The sequence below is a fragment of the Trichoderma virens genome (assembly GCF_000170995.1).
Source record: "Trichoderma virens Gv29-8 chromosome Unknown TRIVIscaffold_81, whole genome shotgun sequence".
In the NCBI taxonomy this organism is placed as follows: domain Eukaryota; kingdom Fungi; phylum Ascomycota; class Sordariomycetes; order Hypocreales; family Hypocreaceae; genus Trichoderma; species Trichoderma virens.
The window spans coordinates 241,294-260,205 of record NW_014013668.1 but is presented as its reverse complement, the minus strand read 5'-3'; the positions used below and the strand labels follow the sequence as shown (position 1 = coordinate 260,205).

Here is an 18,912-nt window from a genome sequence, read left to right as displayed (position 1 = left end):
GTGCATCATTGCTGCAAATGTCACGATAAAATGTTTGGCTTATTTCTTTACTTGTTTTTTTTATTCCTTGGTTCTTTTACGTCTTTTCCTAGCTACATGCTCATGTGCCTCATGGTTGCCTCCCTTTTACAATTCCTCCAGCTTCCGCAAAATAGCAGGGACAGACTTGGCCGAACAGATGCCCAGCTCCGTCACGACGGCCGAAATCGACTTATCTCTCGTCGTGTCAAACAACAACCTAAACTCCTCATCCGTGTTTCTCTCCGGATCAATTTCGTTGTAGGTGAGCGAATCTATCGACACCCGCTCAGTGAAGTTGATGGTCTCGCACAACGACGTGACTCGCATGCCCAGGTCAAACGCCGCCGTAGCGACGTCACAGGTGCCTGCTCGCGCGTACATGGCGCCGTTGCTAAACATGGCCTCTGCGGCGACGAGGACGGTGGTGGACTCCTGGAGGTTTGTTCGCAGGGCACCAAAGTCGGGCGAGTAGGCGACGGGGATGCCCGCGGCGGCGAGCTTCTTGACATGGGCGAGGCCGACCCGCTCAAAGGGATCGTCGACGAGGATGACCTTGAAGCGCTTGCCGCTGGCCTTTGCCTTGAGCAGGGCGCGCTCGACGAGGTGGTGGTGGGCGTATGTGAGGATGACGTCGTCCTGGGCAATCATGTCGGCGGCGGTGTTGACGATGACGAGGTCGGCGAGGGTGATGCGCTCGTGGATGAAGCTGTCGATGGCCTCGCACAGAAGCTTCTTGGCGTCAGAATCGGCCATGTCGATATCAATCTTGCTGATCTGAAGCTTGAGCCATCTGATGGCGTTGCCCATGGAGAAGCACATGGGGCGGCATGCTGTGAGGTAGACGATTTGGGGGTTGAGGACGTGGGAGGTGAAGTGTCGTGACAGCGTGGTGCCGTGGGGTGTTGTGTATGAATCGATGACCTTTTGAAGTTTCTCTTGTTAGATTCCAGTGAGAGGAAACTGGTTGATGGCTGTTTCTTACCTTTTTGAATGCCAGGAGAGTAGCTTCCAGCCGAGTGGTGCTATCACTGATGGCCATGGTGCTCATCTGCTGGCCCAGCAGCAAAACAGCAGGGTGCACGTCCTTGTCCGCATGCGTCAGGTTGACGCCCTTGGCCATGGCCAAATGGCTGAAGCACTCTGGAACCGACGGCTTCACCTCCTTGGGCGCGGCCGTCATGGGCGCAGCCGATCGCGGGGCGGGAGTCTTTCCATGCTGAGCTCCAGCCTGAGGTCCGTCTTGCTTGGGCTTGGGCTTGCCGCCCTTTGCGCTGTCGCCCTGGCCCGGCGCGCTGGCGGGCGGCTGTGGCTGTGAGACTTTTGCTGCCGCTCTCCTGGCGGCCTTTTCCTCCTTGGCCTTCTTCTTGAGCTCGGCGTTGGACAGCTTCTTTTCGCCGGCGCCCTCAGCTGCTGCCGCTCCTGCTGCCGCGGGGGGCTTGCTCTGGTCTTTGGAGCCCTTTCGCTGGTCTCCCTGGTCCTTCTTCTCTGCTGGAGCCTCGCTTTTGGGCGCAGGCTGGCCTGCTTCTGCCGCCATTAAGAGGTTGGTGTTGTGACAGGACTAGAGGACGTAGAAGCGAGAGGTCGTATCACAAGGGAGATGGAGTCGAATCGGGGGACGCAGACTTGTCGCGACAATTGATGCCGAAGAGGAAGTCGAGCAAAATCAGTTCCGTCGTCGCAAGGGGAAGCACCGAAAAGATGCAAGGCCGCAAAAATAAACAAATCCCCCGGTCCAAAGAATGCGAAAGTGTGTCAGTCGATGAAATGCTGCTTGTGAGAGTTCAAAGGTGGGGTCTCTCTTTTGAGTCACTGGAAAATGTTCGATGGTGGAAACGGAAATGCCCCGCGCTAAGCTGGAGAGGCTGCAGAGAAACTTTGCTTTGTCTGCAGGTGATTTATTTTACTTTTACGGGTGGTGCAGGAGAGAAAGTTTGGGTGTTTGGGAGAGAGAGATGAGGATATTTGATGCTGATTTATTTACGTAGAGAGTGCTATGATGGAGCGTTTCGTAAGAGATGCTTTGCTACTGTTTGGCGAGCTCCAAACAAAGACGCGGTTCAGCTTCTTCCAACGCCTAAGACATCGATGCTCCAAATGTTGAGTTGCAAGGCTGCAAGCTGGCCGATACAAAGCGAGTGACGATGTGCCTTCGTGCACCGCAATCCAGAGAAATCGCACATCGTCAGAATCCCGTCAAATCATCGTCAACGCACCAGTGACGCGTCTTCTCTACGTGACCACCACCTAAAACCATCTCGAGCCTCCTTCTTCACGCCAGCCCTCAAGGGACCAACCGCAATGAAAGAAAAAAAGACATCTTTCCACCAAACAAGCAGAGAGTTGAAGGGTTCCAAATATTCCCTGGCCAGGCGAGCCCAGCCAGGAGTGGTCAGTGTATAGTTTTCAACTAGCAAAATTCCTCTCTCAGCTTATCGCTTCACGGAGAAGGAAAACGCCCGTGCACTTGGATGGGGAAGAAAGGAAAGAAAAGAAGAGTGAAAAGGGCGGGAGGGCGGACGAGGTTTTATAGGCGCCTAGTGGGGCCACTGACTCAGAGGATGAGGTAAGCAGGGCCAGCCAGGTACGTTACCGCATTGATGGTTTGTGGCAGGCAGCCGCTCAGCCCATCGTAGGCAGCAGGAGAAGAAGGATTGAAGTGAGACAAGCGGGAAGAAATAGAAAAAAATAATTGATTTCCATTAATCCGTCATGATATATAATGTACTGGAACCGGAAATAACATGATTGATGCATCTGCTGTGTATTGGGGATTATTCTTGGGGCACATCAAAATTTCTTGTCAGATCAGACATCACAAGGAAGAAATGATAAGCCTCAATGAAGAGGATTGATTCACCCAACAAAGAATCAATGATTAAATCACACAGTTTAATACATATACGGATGAATTTCAATCTTGCTTCAATAAATGACTCCTTTTACTTATTCAATCGCCCAGCATCGGCCCTCAATGCCATGGATTGTCAATTTGACTCATAGCTAGCCATCTATCAGTTGGCATGGATACTAGAGCTAGAGCTCCGAACCTAGGTGCTAATCGCCCCAGCTAAAAGTCTCTCTCAACCCACTTGCAACAGCTCACACGACAATGCAATTATAGCCACCCTCGTCTTCCTCACAAGCCGAGCATGCTTAAGTTCAAGCGCGCTTATTCCACCGGCCTGGCCAGCGCCATCCCGCCGGCCAAGCTCAAGTACGTGCCCACGTCCGGCACGTATCCCAAGGGCTTCCTGGCGTCGGGCGTCTTCGTCGGCGTCAAGCCGGGCAACACCAGCAAGCCGGATCTCGCCCTCGTCACGTCGGACCGGCCAGCGTCGGCGGCGGCCGTCTTCACTAAGAACAAGTTCCAGGCGGCGCCGGTGACGTTCAGTCGCAAGATTCTGCAGAGCAAGGCCAATGCTGGGCTTCGCAGCGTCATTGTCAACTCGGGCAACGCCAATGCCGTGACCGGTGTCGGAGGTCTGGAGGATGCGGCGAGCATGGCCAGGACGACGGACCAGCGGGTTGGCAGCGATGATTCGACGCTGGTGATGAGCACGGGTGTAATTGGACAAAGGTTGGTGAAAAAGGAACAAGAATACGATGAATTGCTTTTACTGATGCTCTCCATTCAGGCTTCCCATCCAGAAAATCGTGGACCACATCCCCATGGCCTACCACCAGGCCGGAGACTCCCACCGGCACTGGCTGGACTGTGCCAAAGCCATCTGCACCACCGACACCTTCCCCAAGCTCATGTCCAGGACCTTTGAGCTGCCGTCTTCTCCTGGCGTCGAGTACCGCATTGCGGGCATGACCAAGGGCGCTGGCATGATGGCCCCCAACTTGGCCACCATGCTCACCATTCTGGCCACCGACGCACCCATTGCCCCGAGCCTCATGAACCCTCTACTCAAGTACTCTGTCGACCGCTCGTTCAATGCGCTGACCATTGATGGCGACACCTCGACCAACGACACCGTTGCCCTGCTTGCCAATGGCGCTGCTGGTGGCAACGAGGTTTCGTCCGAGCAGTCTGCTGACTATGAGGCCTTGAAGAATCTGCTGACGGATTTCTCCGCCGAGCTTGCCAAGTACCTCGTCCGTGACGGTGAGGGTGCCACCAAATTCGTCACAATCCGTGTCGTGGACGGTGCCTCCGAGGTCGCCTCGCGCGAGATTGCCCGTGCCATTGCCCGCTCGCCCCTCGTCAAGACTGCGCTATACGGCAAGGATGCCAACTGGGGCCGCATTCTCTGCGCCGCTGGATACGCCCTCATCTCGCCTCCCGGCCAGCCTGTCAACGACGTCCCCGAGATCATCCCCGAGCGGACCAGCGTGTCGTTTGTTCCCACCGATGGCTCGGCTGAGCTGAAGCTTCTGGTCAACGGCGAGCCGGAGAATGTGGATGAGAAGAGGGCGAGTGAGATTCTCGAGATGGAAGACTTGGAGATCCTGGTGAGGCTGGGAACTGGCGATAAGAGCATAGTCCACTGGACGTGCGACTTCAGCCATGACTATGTTACGATTAACGGGGACTACAGGACGTAAAAAGTGTACAAAAAATGTTGCATGTATGATGACTAGTTTCTTGGGGCAAATAAAATGGGATGGCTGCATACGCATACAGTGGCTATGGGTATCCAAAATGATTTCTTTCTATTCCAATATCAATGTGCTCCCATGTGAAAGCTCGCCAAATGGCCAAAGACACCTAGTCGCACCACGGCGGCATGTGTATCAGCAATATCTAAAAACAAGACTCCAAACTCCATCTTCTACTTTTAGCCTTTGTTCGATTTGTATTTACTCTCATGAAATATATCTTCCTTAAGCGCTCAATGTGCCCTTGGTGCTGGGAACCTCTCCCTCCTTGCCGGCAACCCTGGTGGTAGCCATGCGAACGGCCACAGCCAACGCCTTAAAGGCACTCTCAGCCCGGTGGTGGTCGTTGTCGCCGCGCAGGCAGTCGACGTGCAAGGTGATGCGAGCGGCCTGGGCAAAGCTCTGCAGGCAGTGGGGGATCATCTCAGTGCTGAGCTGGCCAATCATCTCGCGCTTGAGGCCCAGGTCGACGACGGAGTACGGACGGTTGGAGAGATCGACGACGGCGCGAGAGAGGGCCTCGTCGAGAGGGGCGTAGGCATAGCCGAAGCGGGCGACGCCGGTCAGGGCGCCGAGGGCTTTGGCAAAGACGGCGCCGACGGCGAGACAGCAGTCTTCGGCGGTGTGGTGATCGTCAACTAGAGATGGGAGGCAAGGAGTCAGAACAATACAATACATGCATCTTCATCACAGAGAGTAACGCACTGTGGAGATCGCCCTTGCAGTTGAGCGCCATGCTCCAGCCGGCGTGCTTTGCCAGCGCATGTAGCATGTGGTCCAGGAAGCCGATGCCCGTGCTGATGGCAATCACCTGCGACTTGGTGGACTGCGAAGCGTGTGTGCTGACGACCTCGAGCAGTCGGGGGTCGGTATCCTGTGGGAGGTCGCCGCCGTCGATGCTGAGGGCGATCTGGATCGAGGTTTCATTGGTATTGCGGACAAGGGCCGCAGCACGGATTGGGGCGGAGGTGGTCATTGTGTTTGTTTGGGGCTTTGAATCTGCAGAATGCGAATCGGTATCTTTGCAACAAGAGTCAATTGGCGCTGTGATAGTGTCAGAGACTAGATTTATACTGATGTTGAGGATGGCGCAGGATTTGACTCGCTCCTGTATCGGCGTTGTGGAGTTCATTTTTTCTTTGCCTCTTGGGTGCAGGAAATCCGAAATCCCGGATGCAGCCAGCGGGTGTCTCGCTGTACTGAGGGGTTGATCCGCTGAAGCTACCCCGCTATCTGCAGAGCGCACCCCCCTGCAGCAACGCCTTACGCTGAATCTCACTCCCTGGCAACTGAGCATGGTGGCATACAAACAAGCTTTACGCGCCTGGGCCATTCTCTTGCGCGTCAACCTCGGATTTGGATATTCGATATCGATACAAGCACCCTTTGTTGCCGCCCGCTCAGCCATGTTACCCTGCTAAACTACCTATGCGGATTTGTTCTTCTTTTCCATCCATCTTTTGTCTTTTTAATTCTATTTTTCTTCTATTCCTCCCTCGATTTGTCACTCGTCGTTCTGCCCAATGTTCTCTTCTCGATGCTAGAGGATGGAGAAGTTTCTGAGGGATTGGAGGCAGGACGCCCTCAACAAGGCACAATATGAATCAGCCATCTTTATCGGAGACAAACTCCTTGCCTTGACCAGTCTGTGACCACCTATCAATTACTCTTCATGGTAGACATTTGGGCTAATGCATTTGTATCCTGATTTACAGACGACGACAACGATGCCTTTTGGCTGGCCCAAGTCCACTTTGCGACTGGAAACTACACACGTGCGCAATCGTTCCTCTCCAAGCAAGACCTCATCAGCCGCAATCCGGCCTGCCGCTACCTCGCTGGACATTGCCTCATCAAGCAGTCTCGGTTCGACGAGGCGCTGGCTGTTCTTGGGGAGCGCAATCCGACACACCTGATATCCAATGGCCCAAGCAACAAGCGCAAGGCTTCAAATCAGCCTCGCAGCGGACGAAGGCGAGACGACGATGCCGTAGATGAAGAGGCGGCGACCCGACGATTTGAGGCAGCTATGTGCTTCCTCCGGGGCATCTGCTATGCGAAGCAAAACGCCTTTGACCGGGCCAAGGAGTGCTACAAGGATGCGGTTCGGATCGACGTGCAGTGCTTCGAGGCATTCCAACAGCTGATGAAGAATTCATTACTATCACCAGACGAGGAGTGGCAGTTTCTTGACAGCTTGGACTTTGACTCTATACACCTCCCGGGAGACCCAAAGTCCTCCCAGGAAGCGGCCGAGTTCACAAAGATGCTCTACACGACACGGCTTTCCAAATACAGGAATCCTGCGGCATTCGATACCGCATACGATTCACTGTCAACACACTATCAGCTGGCCGCTAACCCCGACCTGCAGCTTGCTCGAGCCGACTTACTATATACGCAGTGCCGATACCGAGATGCCCTGACCATTACCAACGCCATCTTGGAAGAAGACAAGTACAACTTTGCGATATACCCCGTTCATCTGGCCTGTCTATACGAGCTCAAGATGAAGAACCTGCTGTTCCTGATATCCCACGACCTAGCAGACAGTCACCCCGAGGAGCCTTGTACATGGTTAGCCGTGGGCATTTATTATTTCAGCATCAAAAAAATTGCAGAAGCCAGGCGGTATTTTAGCAAAGCGAGCATGATGGACGCACATTTCGGCCCTGCCTGGATAGGGTTCGCACACACATTCGCCGAGGAGGGAGAACATGACCAGGCCATTTCAGCTTACTCGACAGCGGCACGCCTCTTCATGGGCACTCACCTACCGCAGATATTCCTCGGGATGCAGAATCACGCACTCAACAACATGACCATTGCAGAAGAATTCCTAAAGACTGCCTACGGGCTGTGCAAGACGGATCCACTGCTTCTCAACGAGATGGGCATTGTAAAGTATCATCAGGACAGGCCGAAAGAAGCCGTCCAGTATTTCACAGCAGCCCTCAAGGTGGCTGACGAGAATGACAGTGAGCCGTCAGCATGGCTCGCGGCGAGGACAAACTTGGGACACGCTTTTCGCCGGCTGCGGCACTATAACCGGGCATTGGCGGAGTTCGACGAGGTACTGCGGGCAGGCGGCAAGGATGCAGCCATCTTCAGCGCCAAGGGGCTCATTTTAATGGAACAGAATAGGCCACAGGAGGCGGTGGTTGTTCTTCACGAGGCCCTGGCTATCCACCCGCAAGATAGTATCGCAACAGAGCTTTTAAACAAGGCGCTGGAAGAAACGGCCTTGATGGACGGTGCTGCGGAAGAGGAGGCGGAAGACTTGGCGGATTTCGAACAACTTCTAGAAAGAAAGAAGGTGGAGGCATCTCAGAAGGTGTACGGCACCAGAACCGGCCGCGGCATGATGGACAAGGGAAAGGGGCGACTGGGCAGGCGACGGACGATGCTGATGGATGACGAAGACGAAAAGGAAGAGGGTGGGATGGAAATGACTGACGACGATGACAATGACGAGGTCTAGGAGGCAGTTTGCGTGTATCGGGGCATCGAGGAGGTCGCGGGAGTCAGCGTGGCTAACCTGGGGTGTTTTGGCGATTGAGCATTTGGCATTGATTTCATTTTACACTTTGATTAAGCAGGGAATCAGACTGCATGGACGAATAGAGCTAAGCAGGCATTGGGATGGTTTTGGTTGATGATGTTTGCTTCCTTGCCGGGTTGGCTGTGTTTGTTTCTCTTCCCACTTTCGCTGTGATTGAAGGCATAACTCATATTGCCTGTCATATGTACCACCTCGGCGTTTGTGCAATCAGTTAGTATTTCACGGTCGCTCACCACAGCGACGGCACATGGTGTTGAATTTGGCACATAATTTAATATTTCGTGTGTCTTCACTCATATCAATGGCCTCAATGTCGGCTTCGGTGAAATCAACTCCCTGGAACCAAGTCTATCGTCTAACGGTCTCAATGGGTAATTTGGGGATTGTGAGCGCTATTGCCTGTTTCGTCCCCCACTTATTACTTCAGGCACCCACGGCCAGTAAATTTGGGCTGTCCCACTTGGTCTTGACAATGGCGTTGTGAAACCCGAAACCTTATGGATATAAAGATGGCCTCCTTATTAAGACTTCGACTTTGTCTGACTCGGCCGCTTCAAATCACTCATTTTCTTCATACTCGGTCTCGGGGATTCAATCTTGACCGTCTGCCTCTTCCTCTTCACACCACACGGCGCCACACAGGCATCACCAAGTTGACAACCTCTCTCAACAAGCTACACTTGAATCTCGCCAGAAACTACTCCGGCGACGCTCAGGATCGCAAGATGAACATGGCAAATCTCTTACTCAACCTTGACCTTCTGCTGAGTCAGAACGGATCCTCGGAACAGAGCCAGCTCAACAGCAACCGCATCGCTCGAGGCAATACGCCGTCTGGAGCCATGGACCATGTCCTGCAGCCAGATGCGCCTCCTAGTGTAATTGATGCGAAGCTGTGGATTGTAGACCGCATATTGGAGCCTCAGTCGATCCCGCATTTTATCGAGGCCACCATGTTTGGGGTTCTTTCTGACGGAAGCAAGTCATCGTTTCCGCCTCTGTCGGAAGAGGTTGTGATGCTGATGCAGCAGCCGCTGGCATCGTGGGCACCGCCTCCCTTCGACGCCAGCCAGGAAATCCCCGTGCAGCAGATGATGGTGCGCATCGGCTCTCACGAAGATTCAGCTCGACTGGTGCCCATTTCAAAAGAAATCCATGCGATGAAGTCGAGGCTCTGGGAGGGCATCATGCCTCTTTCTGAGAGGCGATGGGACGAACTGAAGCTTGACTCTCCCGAAAACTTTCACACTGCTTGCCAATACATCGCCGGTGTTACAAATGCATTTCACTATCTCAATCTTCCACCCATCAAAGGAGCACTTCGCGAGACGTACAATCTAATTTGGGCACACTTGAAAGACTTTGAGGACGCAGTCAATGCCAAGAATAGGCTGGAGATCAAGCCCGAGGTTCAAATTGCGGCTAGATGGCACGAGTATATCAAGGCTCACTACAATGCTGTCTCATCACGCTCTCACCGTTGGGTAGTGGACAGCATAGACCGTCTCCGCGTCCCCATTCTCGAGGAGCTTGCAAACCTTCCTACTACGGCGGATATCACCCCTAGCCCGCAGGAATGGTTGCTGACAAACAAACTCCACGATTTGTTGGAAAACGGGGCTCAAGCTGATTCGGGCATCTTTTTGCCAATGGACGGCTATGAAGGAGAAGGTCTTGCTGAGCAGGACGACGCGCCGCCACGGCCAGATGCCGCTGAGCCATACCGCAGGGAGCCCATCTCCTTTTCGGCCAACGCGAATGCTCGAAAGGGGGATTACTACTTGAGACTAAAATATCTGTCACGCACTGAGGTATGGCTTGGCCAGGAGCGTGGCGGCATGGACATGCCAGCTGGCTTGCCGACTGGCTTTGATGTTCTGTCTGATATGGCAAAGACGGCTCAGTGCCAAGTAATTGCGCAAGAAAAAGCAAGGCTGGAGCTTCGAGGAGAGCCGGTGCCCATGGAGCAAGAGCAGTGGGTGATGAAGGCACACCAGTATATCGGTACCGGAAACAACTTTGAATGGGGTTACGTGGCATACCGTCTCTCTCATGATCACACGGACGAAGAGTGGGAGGCTTTCAAGGCGAAGTTTGAGGCTGATATCGCGAACTGGGGCCGTGAATTGAGCGGCGTCGATACCATTAGAGAAAAGTCAAAGATCCATTGGCGGGATGCTCGGGATCTGGGCATCGCGGATGGAGATATTGATGCCCTCAGAACGTACGTGCTTTACTTGCATACAATCCATGACCACAAACTAATTACTTACCACATCATACAGTCAATTCCAAACCTTCCGAGACTCAGAAGGGTTTCCATTGGGCGTTCACACCGATATTCTGCTGGCTGCGGACAAGGGCGTCATCGACTCCTATCTCCATCCGGTGCCGCAGCAAGACGGCTTCGTGATTGCCATTGACGCGGACCACGATCCAAATGAAGTTGATACCGAGCGCTTGGCTGAATCTCCGGGCTACAAGGGAGTTGTGCGCGTTCTTGGGAGCTTGTTGTGGGATGACCTTGGGGCTCTTGTGTTTATGCAGACACAGGGTCTGGCTGAGCTGTGGCCGCTTGCGATGCACCATCCCCAGGGGGTGTACGAGGGACCACTTGGAGGATTCCAGTGAGTTTGAGTGACTCCAGCGTAGTTTTCTTTGTTTTTCCTTTTCTCCTTGTAGAGAAATACCCCCCTCTCTTTTAAAATGGAGATATGCTGGCGGAAGGACCTTGCCTAAACTTTTTAATCTGCGCCAGATTTGTATTATAGAGGCTTAATGATATAACTATGATTAAATGATTGAGATGTTACCATAATTAGATGGCAAAACTCAATATATACTGTCTCTACCAAAGATTAGTAAAAAGCTGAGCGAGGAACTAGTGTCGAGATGTTCAGCTGACTATCCGCCATGGAGGCGTCATAATGGCATCACATCCAACACGATGTAAGCGATGGCGAGTATTTCACGACATGGCATAAGGCAATTGAGAACAATTGCCTGTCTTGCGTCAAAGAATGTGTTTCTAAATCATCGCCATTCTCGTGGCTGTCATATCTCATACAGACAAATCATGTCGCAACCGGACAAAATGGGCCGCTTCATCGAAGCCATGAAGACAGTCTACGGCCCCTTTGACGAGCTATCAAGTGACAACGCAAACGACTGGATTCCTCCTGATAACCCCGGAGCCGGCGGCCATCGCGGTAGGTATCTGTGGACAGACGCCTTTGGGGTCGTCAACTTCATAACTCTCTTCAAGGAAACCGCCAAGCCAAAGTATCTCACACTGGCGAAGCGACTTGTTGAAACCGTCCACGATACACTGGGCCGCACAAGAGACGGAGCGAAGAGGCTCGACGGCGCAACGGATGAAGAGCCTTTGGTAGGCGGGCTGCGGATCGGCAAGCTGGATGCTGCGGGGAGCGATGGTGATGGGCAGTACCATCATTATTTGACGCTGTGGATGTTTGCACTAAACAGGCTTTCTGTTGCGGCGGGTGAGAGGGATTATAATGATCTGGGGATTCAGTTGGCTAGGGCGATTCATCCGCGGTTTTTGGTGCATTGTTTGTCGGGGGGCGTCAAGATGGTGTGGAAGATATCAATGGACATGAAGAGCGTGCTTGTCCCTTCCGAGGGCCATTTAGATGCTGCAACTGGATATGTCGTCTACAAGCTACTTCAGGAGACAGCATCGAAACAAGGTCATCGGAATGGTGTGCTGAAGCAGGAGATTACCGATTACTGGAACCTTATGTCGAGGAAAGGGAGCCTGTCGCCTGGAACCGATATGCTGGATCTGGGCATGGGGCTTTGGATGTGTCACATCTGGCAAGACGAGCCGTGGGCTATCAAATTCCGCAGCAAGGCATTGCCAAAGGCAGAGGAGCTTCTCGACGGGTCTTCCGCAATGATGCAACGCAGCGCATCACGAAGACTGGCGTTTCGCGAGTTTGGCACCTGCGTTGGTGTGACGTGTTGTGATGCGAGTGAGGCTTTGCAGGATCGGGTGGAAGATTTGTTAGCGTTTTGGGAGAAGCATATGGATTCGAGCGATGGAGATGATGATTTGAAGCCGATTTCACGGGTGATGTATGCGACGGGTCTGGTTGTTGGAGGTAAAGTTTTGGATTGAGACTGTTTTTGGGACTTTTGGCTAACTTTGAGTAGCTTTCCGGAGAGGATATCTTGAAGACGATGGGGTGTGAGATGTGGGAATGGACAATATTATGGGACTTGGATTTTTGGCTTGTATCAGGTATGTTGCTGACGTTGTGTTGCTGTGGATGATATTCTAACTCGTGGGTATTGACACTATGATAGGATGACAACACCACAGTCATAATTATTACACAAGACGTCATTGTACTCATAATGCAAGGCAAGATGCAGATATGTAATCCAGATCATTTGTCATTCGACGATCCCAACGCTAGATCTTGTAAGCATCAAGTAAACAAGTGGATGAAATGGTTGGAGATAAAAGAACCACCGGGGCCTGCATTTCCCAAAAGTCCCGATTTGGCAATTTTCCCACCCTATTGCCGTTGTCCAGAGGCGGGGATAAACGTTGTAACGCCGATGTGCTAATTGGATCAGAGAAGAAGCGGGTGGGCCGATCTATTCAGCTCGTTGCATATTTTAGGCTTGCGTGCTGTTTGCTGTGTTGAGATACTTAAAGACGGGCTATCCTCAACCAGCTGGTGGATTCATGTTCATTGTAGGGGGGTAAACTCATGGCACTTTCATAAGAAACACAACACAGGTTTTTACAGAATAATTTACCAAGAGTATTATCACAATGGCGCAACTCACTCTAGCGTCCAAGTATAAGATATTGTCGGGCTATGAGATCCCCGTCTTAGGATTCGGGGTAAGTCTTCAAAACCATCAAATGCACGTATCAATTTAGAATTAACACAAAAAGACTAACCAGTAATACAGACTGCTGCTGGTGCTGACCGACACTACAAAATCGGCCACGAAAACGGCGTGGCAGCCAACATTCACGCACTCAAATCTGGATACAGACACTTTGACTCAGCCCGCATGTACGACAGCGAAAAGGCTTGTGGCGAAGCAATTAGAGCAAGCGGCATCCCTCGCGACCAAATCTTTGTCACCACCAAAGTGCGCAAGGGCGGATACAAGGAGACCAAAAAGGCCATTGAAACAAGTCTCCAGGAGACTGGGCTGGATTATATCGACTTGTATCTCAACCACAGTCCCTATGGTGGTCCGGAAGCAAGAAAGGGAACCTGGAGAGCCTTTGTTGAAGCAAAGAAAGAAGGAAAGATTCGATCCATGGGAGTATCTAACTACGGCGTGCATCATCTTGAGGAGACGCTAGCGTACATCAAAGAGCTTGAAGGAGAGTTGGGCCAAGGCAACGCGGGAGAGATTAGCGTTGGGCAGGGGGAGCTGCATCCATGGCTGGCTCATCCAGACATCGTTGAGTGGTGTAAGAAGCACGGAGTTGTGATTGAGGCATATTGTCCGATTGTCAAGGGGCAGAGATTCGAAGAGCCGCAGGTGCAGGCTCTGATGAACAAGTATGGGAAGACTGGGGCGCAGATTCTGTTGCGATGGAGTTTGCAAAAGGTGCGTGGTGATGTCTTTTGAGTGCCCTTTTATTACATTTTGTGATGTGGTGTTGACATGTGCTGCAGGGTTTTGTTCCTCTGCCAAAGAGCGAGACGCCGTCGAGGATCGAGTCTAACACGCAACTGTACGATTTTGAACTGACCGAGGAGGATATGGCGACGCTGGACTTTGATTCGTATTCGCCAACTACATGGGATCCTACAGTTAGCCTTCTTGAAAACTGAAAAGCCGATAGATTGTTATACACGATATCACGACAAGCAAGATAAACAGTTTACGACTCGTAGTTTTGCCATAAAGCTTAATTCTTCTATGGCAATTCCAAAACCCACTGCATCTTTTCCAACGCCGCAAATAGGTCATTATCATGGTATTTCCTCGCTACAATCTGCAGATTAATCGGTGCTCCTTCAAAGTCACCCTCCTCCCACATTTGTCGTACGTGCTCGTCCTCCTTGCTCAACGGTGCCGGCGCATCAGCAGCATACTTCTCCGCCCCTTTCTTCCCAGCCTTGATCGGCGTGGGCACCACCGCACCGGGGTAATCGACGTAGTTCCAAAAAGCAGTGTAGTTCCAGTAAAAAGACGTCTCGTGCTCGCACGCAGGACCGACGAAAGCCGGACAAATGACGAAGTCGACGTCCTGAGACGCCCAGTGACTCGCAAAATCGCAGCGGAACTGGTCCCGCTCGAGGCGCTGCGCCAGGATCTGGGCTGGCGTGAGCTCGGGGCCCTCGGCGTCCTTGATGATCCACTGCGTTAGGGGAAGAAGGGGCTCGCCTGAGGCTGCGAGATGCTTCTTTATGCCGTTGCCGCCGTCGGGCCAGTATGCGAGGCGGATGTTCTTGATTGCTTTGGCGGTGTTGTATGGCTCAAATGTCTTGACGGAGAAGTTGTTTGATGCTTTGAGCTTTTTGGCGGCCCAGTTGAGGGCCCGCATAACAGGGGGCTGTGGGACAATGGCTCCGTCGTTCATCATGATACCAATCTTCAGCGGTTTGGGTTGTGGTAATGACTTGAGACCGGTCCAGGGGATTGGAACGAGTCTTGGGTCCACTAGATACGGCTTCGAGTCCAGTAGTACTGACATGAAGAGATCCATATCTCTGAGGGAGCCGCACATGGGGCCTGCGGTGGCCAAGATGCCGAGTTCTGGTATTGAGCCGCCTGCTACAAAGTCTTTCCTAGGAACAAGGTATGATGTAGGCTTGAAGCCGTAGATACCGCAGAAGGCAGATGGACCTCGGATGCTTCCTCCAATGTCAGTGCCAATGCCGAGAACAGATCCTCGCATGGCCAGCAGGGCGGCTTCTCCTCCGGTAGATCCTCCTGATGAGAGATTAATGTTGTGGGGGTTCAAGGTGCGGCCCCATGAAGAGACGGTCTCGAGGTGCATTATGGCTTGGGGCTGGTTGGTTTTGCAGTAGAAGACAGCGCCGGCATCTCTCAGGATTGCTACTATGTGGCAATCTTCTTTATCCTTGACTCTTGTGTCGCTGAAGCCCACCTCGGAGAAGTGTCCGGCTAAAGGCAAGTGTATCTTGACGCTGATGGGCACGCCATGAAGAGGTCCGATTGTCTTGCCTGTGGATTGTAAATACTCATCCAAGTGTTTAGCTTGTTCAATAGCATCATCCATGAACCATTCCGTCAGACAATCTGTGAGCTGATGTACAATGATGGCTCTCTTGGAAAAAGCCGTGGCGACAGCTACCGAGGTCAATTTTCTCGATGCGATGAGGGCAGCCAGAGTAGTGGCATCATATTTCTCAGTGATGGCGAGTTCTTCGGGGGTCAGAAGACCGCATTGTTGGGGAACGTTGGTAACATTCTTAGGAGGGTTGTTGATGAGTTCAATGGGAAGCCGAAGGCTGTCTGGTACCTTGGCGGCAAATTCCTCGAGCAAAGACACCCGCTCAGCCTCATATGCTGGAGAACCCTTGACCAGTGGCTTTACCTGGACAACAGGCAGAGTATTTGAAGGCATTGTTGTGGCATTTACCACAGAATAGAGATACGCAAAGAGGAGATGATAATGTAAACAACGGGTGAAAGAGGGGAGAAGGCTATGTACAAGATTCAAGTTCTCCGCTAGATAGATAAGGCCGAGGCAGAGCTGGTGCAGCTGAACCCTTTTTCTTATTCACTTGTACGACGTACGGGCCGTTGCAATTGGATGCCGTTCATCCATCGGCGTGCGGAGTAGCTCCAGATTGGGTGAACCTTGGCAAGGGCTAATTTGGCGGGCGGGGAAGAGGCGCCCATTTACAAATGATATCGACAAGCTAGATTAGCAGGGGGGCTAGAGGTTGAAGCTACCAGGATGTGATTGATAACGGCCATATTTGAGTCGCTGGAAACCGTGGTTCAGATACATAATGGACGGAAGCGAACCCAGGATTCGTAATGGCGAGATCCATGGCCCAAGCTGTTGATTAGCATCTGCGAGGACCTTCATCATATCTAGAATTAGCGGGTCCACTTACCGCAGTTGTTTGCGTTAGCTTCATGTGAGATATGCTGTGTGTCGTAGTCTCGCGATAGCATCACCAATACCAAGATGGCCTCCGAGCTTCATTCCAATGGCCTTGAACATCACCACCACCCCACACTTCGCAATATACTGAGACGGCCAATTGGAGAGTTGAAACAACTTCTCATTGTCCGTTTATAGTCGTCTGAGGCGATTGCCGTGGCTTTTTGGTACTTGAGATAGGGCTGTCCTTGGATCAGTTTGCTGCAAGGGAATACCAAAAGACAATGTCCAAGGAGTCCAAAGAAAATTATGGTGATTAATTTCACACTTTCTACGATACTTTAATTTCGTTTCCGCCATCAATGCTTAAAGAACTCTCTTTGCGCGGCCATTTCACCATTCAACAGCCATCTTCATCTATACACAAAGCTCCTAAGTACTAAGAAGAATTCAGCAACCATACCTATGATTGACAGACATCCAGAGGCTCCTTAGCACAGTTAAAGCCGTCGACCTCGTAAATGCTGCTGCAGATGGCGTGGTAGAGCTTATAACTGGCCCAAGTGATGACAGAGAGGCCCCTTTGATCTGTAGCCGCTGGCGAAAGTTTCTTGTCATGACCATAATTATTGTTTCTACCCTAACCACGAAAGTCCCCTACATACTCCAGTATTCTGTGCTAGCCGATATCACCCATGACATGGGCATCGCCACACTCTCCACACCAGATCTCGGCCCTACCTAATATGAACATCGCCGACATCATTTTTGCCCTTGAGCGAGGAGTGTGAATATCCGTCTACGTCTTCGTCTTGTTGGACTATAGTCGCCCGTCTCCTCTTGTGGCGGGTTTCTTCTTCAAGGCGCATGGATGTCGATGGACTATTCATTTTGGAGTCAACGTTACTAGACATCATTTGTCCTCTTCTTCTTTTGTATGGAGGAGACTAGGTCTTTCTGGCCAATGATAGAAGGCGTGGAAGATGAGGTCCGTCATATGAACGAAAATACTGTAGAGCCTAGAGTGAGTATGAAGGAGAAAAAGGCCGGGTCGACTGTCACAGACCAGAACACGGGCATCGTATAAAGCAAGAAGAGCTATATAGAGAAGAAGTTGAAGTCCTTTGTCAGAATGAAGAGCCGACCGATGAAGACGTAAAGGTTCAAGTGTATGGTGCGGTCACTTGCCATCATTGTTCAGTTTCCCAACATTAGATGGGCCGTATTCATATAAAGAGTCAGTTTAGTTCGCCGCCGAATAACTAGTCTACTGGCGCTGTTGGCCTCATTTATGTCGACCCTCAAATTGGCACAGCCTCTAGAGGCCACTGGCCGTGCTGCTTGCAATGTTGAACCTCTCATCTCCATGATTGCTCGCCGACAGGACATTCGGGAACCATAACAGAGCCTCTCTGAGGCATCTTCTCCTGCATCGGCCTCATGATCTAGGACTTCGGTGTCCACTAGGCAGGTTTTGGTTGTTGGTCTCGCCATCCTGACATTTGGTTGCGCTGCTGGCAGCTCTATTGTACTGTCGTACACCGCCGATTGCTTCGAAGACATGAGTGAGAGAGCACGGCGTCTATCATCATCTACAACACACTCAGCTTCGCCACATCTTACGGCATCACCCCCTGGTTTCCAACATGCATTTGCAGGACTGCCCCGTGACGGCTGGCTTCATCTCGCTGACTTGCATGACCTTTTGTTTATGGTTTAGAAGGGCAAGTCGCTACGTCAAATCATGTGCCAACAGGTACTGGAATTATGCCGAGAAGGATACTTTTGCTACGAATTAGGGCATTGGCAGATGCTTCTACAATATAAATTATACATGCATTTTAGATTATTAGTCATTATTTTGTTCCCCCCTTCATATTATACTATCAACTATAATACATAGTATTCTGTTCGTTGAATAACGCGTCACAGACCTCTGTATTGCTTTGAAATCATATCTACTAGAGAGTGAGGCTTTCATCAAGGCTGCCATCCGTCTTGGCGGAGATAGAGAGGCGCGAGGCTGTGTTACAAGTCTTTTGAGAGGGGACATGTATGCCCAACCGGCATGGACACTATGAGGATCATCGACCGAGTCTCGAATCGGGCATCATTCTGGGCTAATTCCAAGTTTCAAGCTCCCAAAGACTGTGAATTTGTATCCATCCGGAAATATCTGGCGCCGTTTCGTTGCCAAGACGGGCAATCATGCGTATACTGGTGATAGCGCCGCACAGCCACCCTGCATACTCCTTGGTGTGGCCAAATGCGGCTTGATGCAAGGATCTTTGGTTTAGCAAATCCAGTTTAAGCTTAAATCGATGCTTCATTAACCGTAACAGTCTTTTGGTGGAGAGGTCCTCTCTGTATGCGTTGGTTGTTTGTGGGGAGTCACATTGTAAACCTGCGAGGAAGCGGGTGCGCCCACTCACGCGACTGGGAATAAAGTCATTTCATATCGACTCGTTAGGATCGTGTAGATACGCTAAGATCCCAGAATTTGCACGTGGTGGGCTCAGCCTCGTCCACGATAAGAGGGCTCATGAATAGCATCACACCGTCCTTTTCCCGTCGCCCATTTGGTTTTATAAAAACCCTTTTTACTCCTGTTCCATCTCTTCTAGCAGATATAGGTTCG

The 18,912-nt window shown here is 51.6% G+C and overlaps 8 protein-coding genes across 8 annotated transcripts; 5 read left to right on the top strand and 3 right to left on the bottom strand.

Annotated features, from left to right (window-relative positions):
- Positions 1-132: 132 nt before the first annotated feature.
- On the bottom strand, positions 133-1,426 carry TRIVIDRAFT_15059 (uncharacterized protein; the record flags this gene model as incomplete). The annotated part of the gene is made up of 2 exons (XM_014098683.1): positions 133-942; positions 1,004-1,426. Coding segments are annotated over 2 exons (1,233 nt in total), but the record flags the coding sequence as incomplete, so codon positions are not given.
- Positions 1,427-3,123: 1,697 nt separating this feature from the next.
- On the top strand, positions 3,124-4,662 carry TRIVIDRAFT_77249 (uncharacterized protein; the record flags this gene model as incomplete). The annotated part of the gene is made up of 2 exons (XM_014098768.1): positions 3,124-3,598; positions 3,657-4,662. 2 exons carry the CDS (start codon positions 3,171-3,173, stop codon positions 4,570-4,572), a joined length of 1,344 nt encoding a protein of 447 aa, XP_013954243.1.
- A 258-nt stretch (positions 4,663-4,920) lies between these two features.
- Positions 4,921-5,602, bottom strand: TRIVIDRAFT_26720 (uncharacterized protein; the record flags this gene model as incomplete). The annotated part of the gene is made up of 2 exons (XM_014098767.1): positions 4,921-5,264; positions 5,332-5,602. Coding segments are annotated over 2 exons (615 nt in total), but the record flags the coding sequence as incomplete, so codon positions are not given.
- Positions 5,603-6,173: 571 nt separating this feature from the next.
- TRIVIDRAFT_47920 (uncharacterized protein) lies at positions 6,174-8,107 on the top strand (the record flags this gene model as incomplete). Its single annotated transcript, XM_014098766.1, has 2 exons — positions 6,174-6,270; positions 6,342-8,107. 2 exons carry the CDS (start codon positions 6,174-6,176, stop codon positions 8,105-8,107), a joined length of 1,863 nt encoding a protein of 620 aa, XP_013954241.1.
- Positions 8,108-9,072: 965 nt separating this feature from the next.
- On the top strand, positions 9,073-10,798 carry TRIVIDRAFT_124539 (uncharacterized protein; the record flags this gene model as incomplete). Its single annotated transcript, XM_014098765.1, has 2 exons — positions 9,073-10,412; positions 10,474-10,798. Coding segments are annotated over 2 exons (1,665 nt in total), but the record flags the coding sequence as incomplete, so codon positions are not given.
- Positions 10,799-11,264: 466 nt separating this feature from the next.
- On the top strand, positions 11,265-12,402 carry TRIVIDRAFT_224223 (uncharacterized protein; the record flags this gene model as incomplete). Its single annotated transcript, XM_014098764.1, has 2 exons — positions 11,265-12,312; positions 12,365-12,402. The coding sequence occupies 2 exons, from the start codon at positions 11,265-11,267 to the stop codon at positions 12,400-12,402; spliced, it is 1,086 nt and encodes a 361-aa protein (XP_013954239.1).
- Positions 12,403-12,995: 593 nt separating this feature from the next.
- On the top strand, positions 12,996-14,022 carry TRIVIDRAFT_68621 (uncharacterized protein; the record flags this gene model as incomplete). The annotated part of the gene is made up of 3 exons (XM_014098763.1): positions 12,996-13,067; positions 13,139-13,795; positions 13,864-14,022. The coding sequence occupies 3 exons, from the start codon at positions 12,996-12,998 to the stop codon at positions 14,020-14,022; spliced, it is 888 nt and encodes a 295-aa protein (XP_013954238.1).
- An 86-nt stretch (positions 14,023-14,108) lies between these two features.
- TRIVIDRAFT_47782 (uncharacterized protein) lies at positions 14,109-15,785 on the bottom strand (the record flags this gene model as incomplete). Its single annotated transcript, XM_014098762.1, has 1 exon — positions 14,109-15,785. The coding sequence occupies one exon, from the start codon at positions 15,783-15,785 to the stop codon at positions 14,109-14,111; it is 1,677 nt and encodes a 558-aa protein (XP_013954237.1).
- Positions 15,786-18,912: the final 3,127 nt, after the last annotated feature.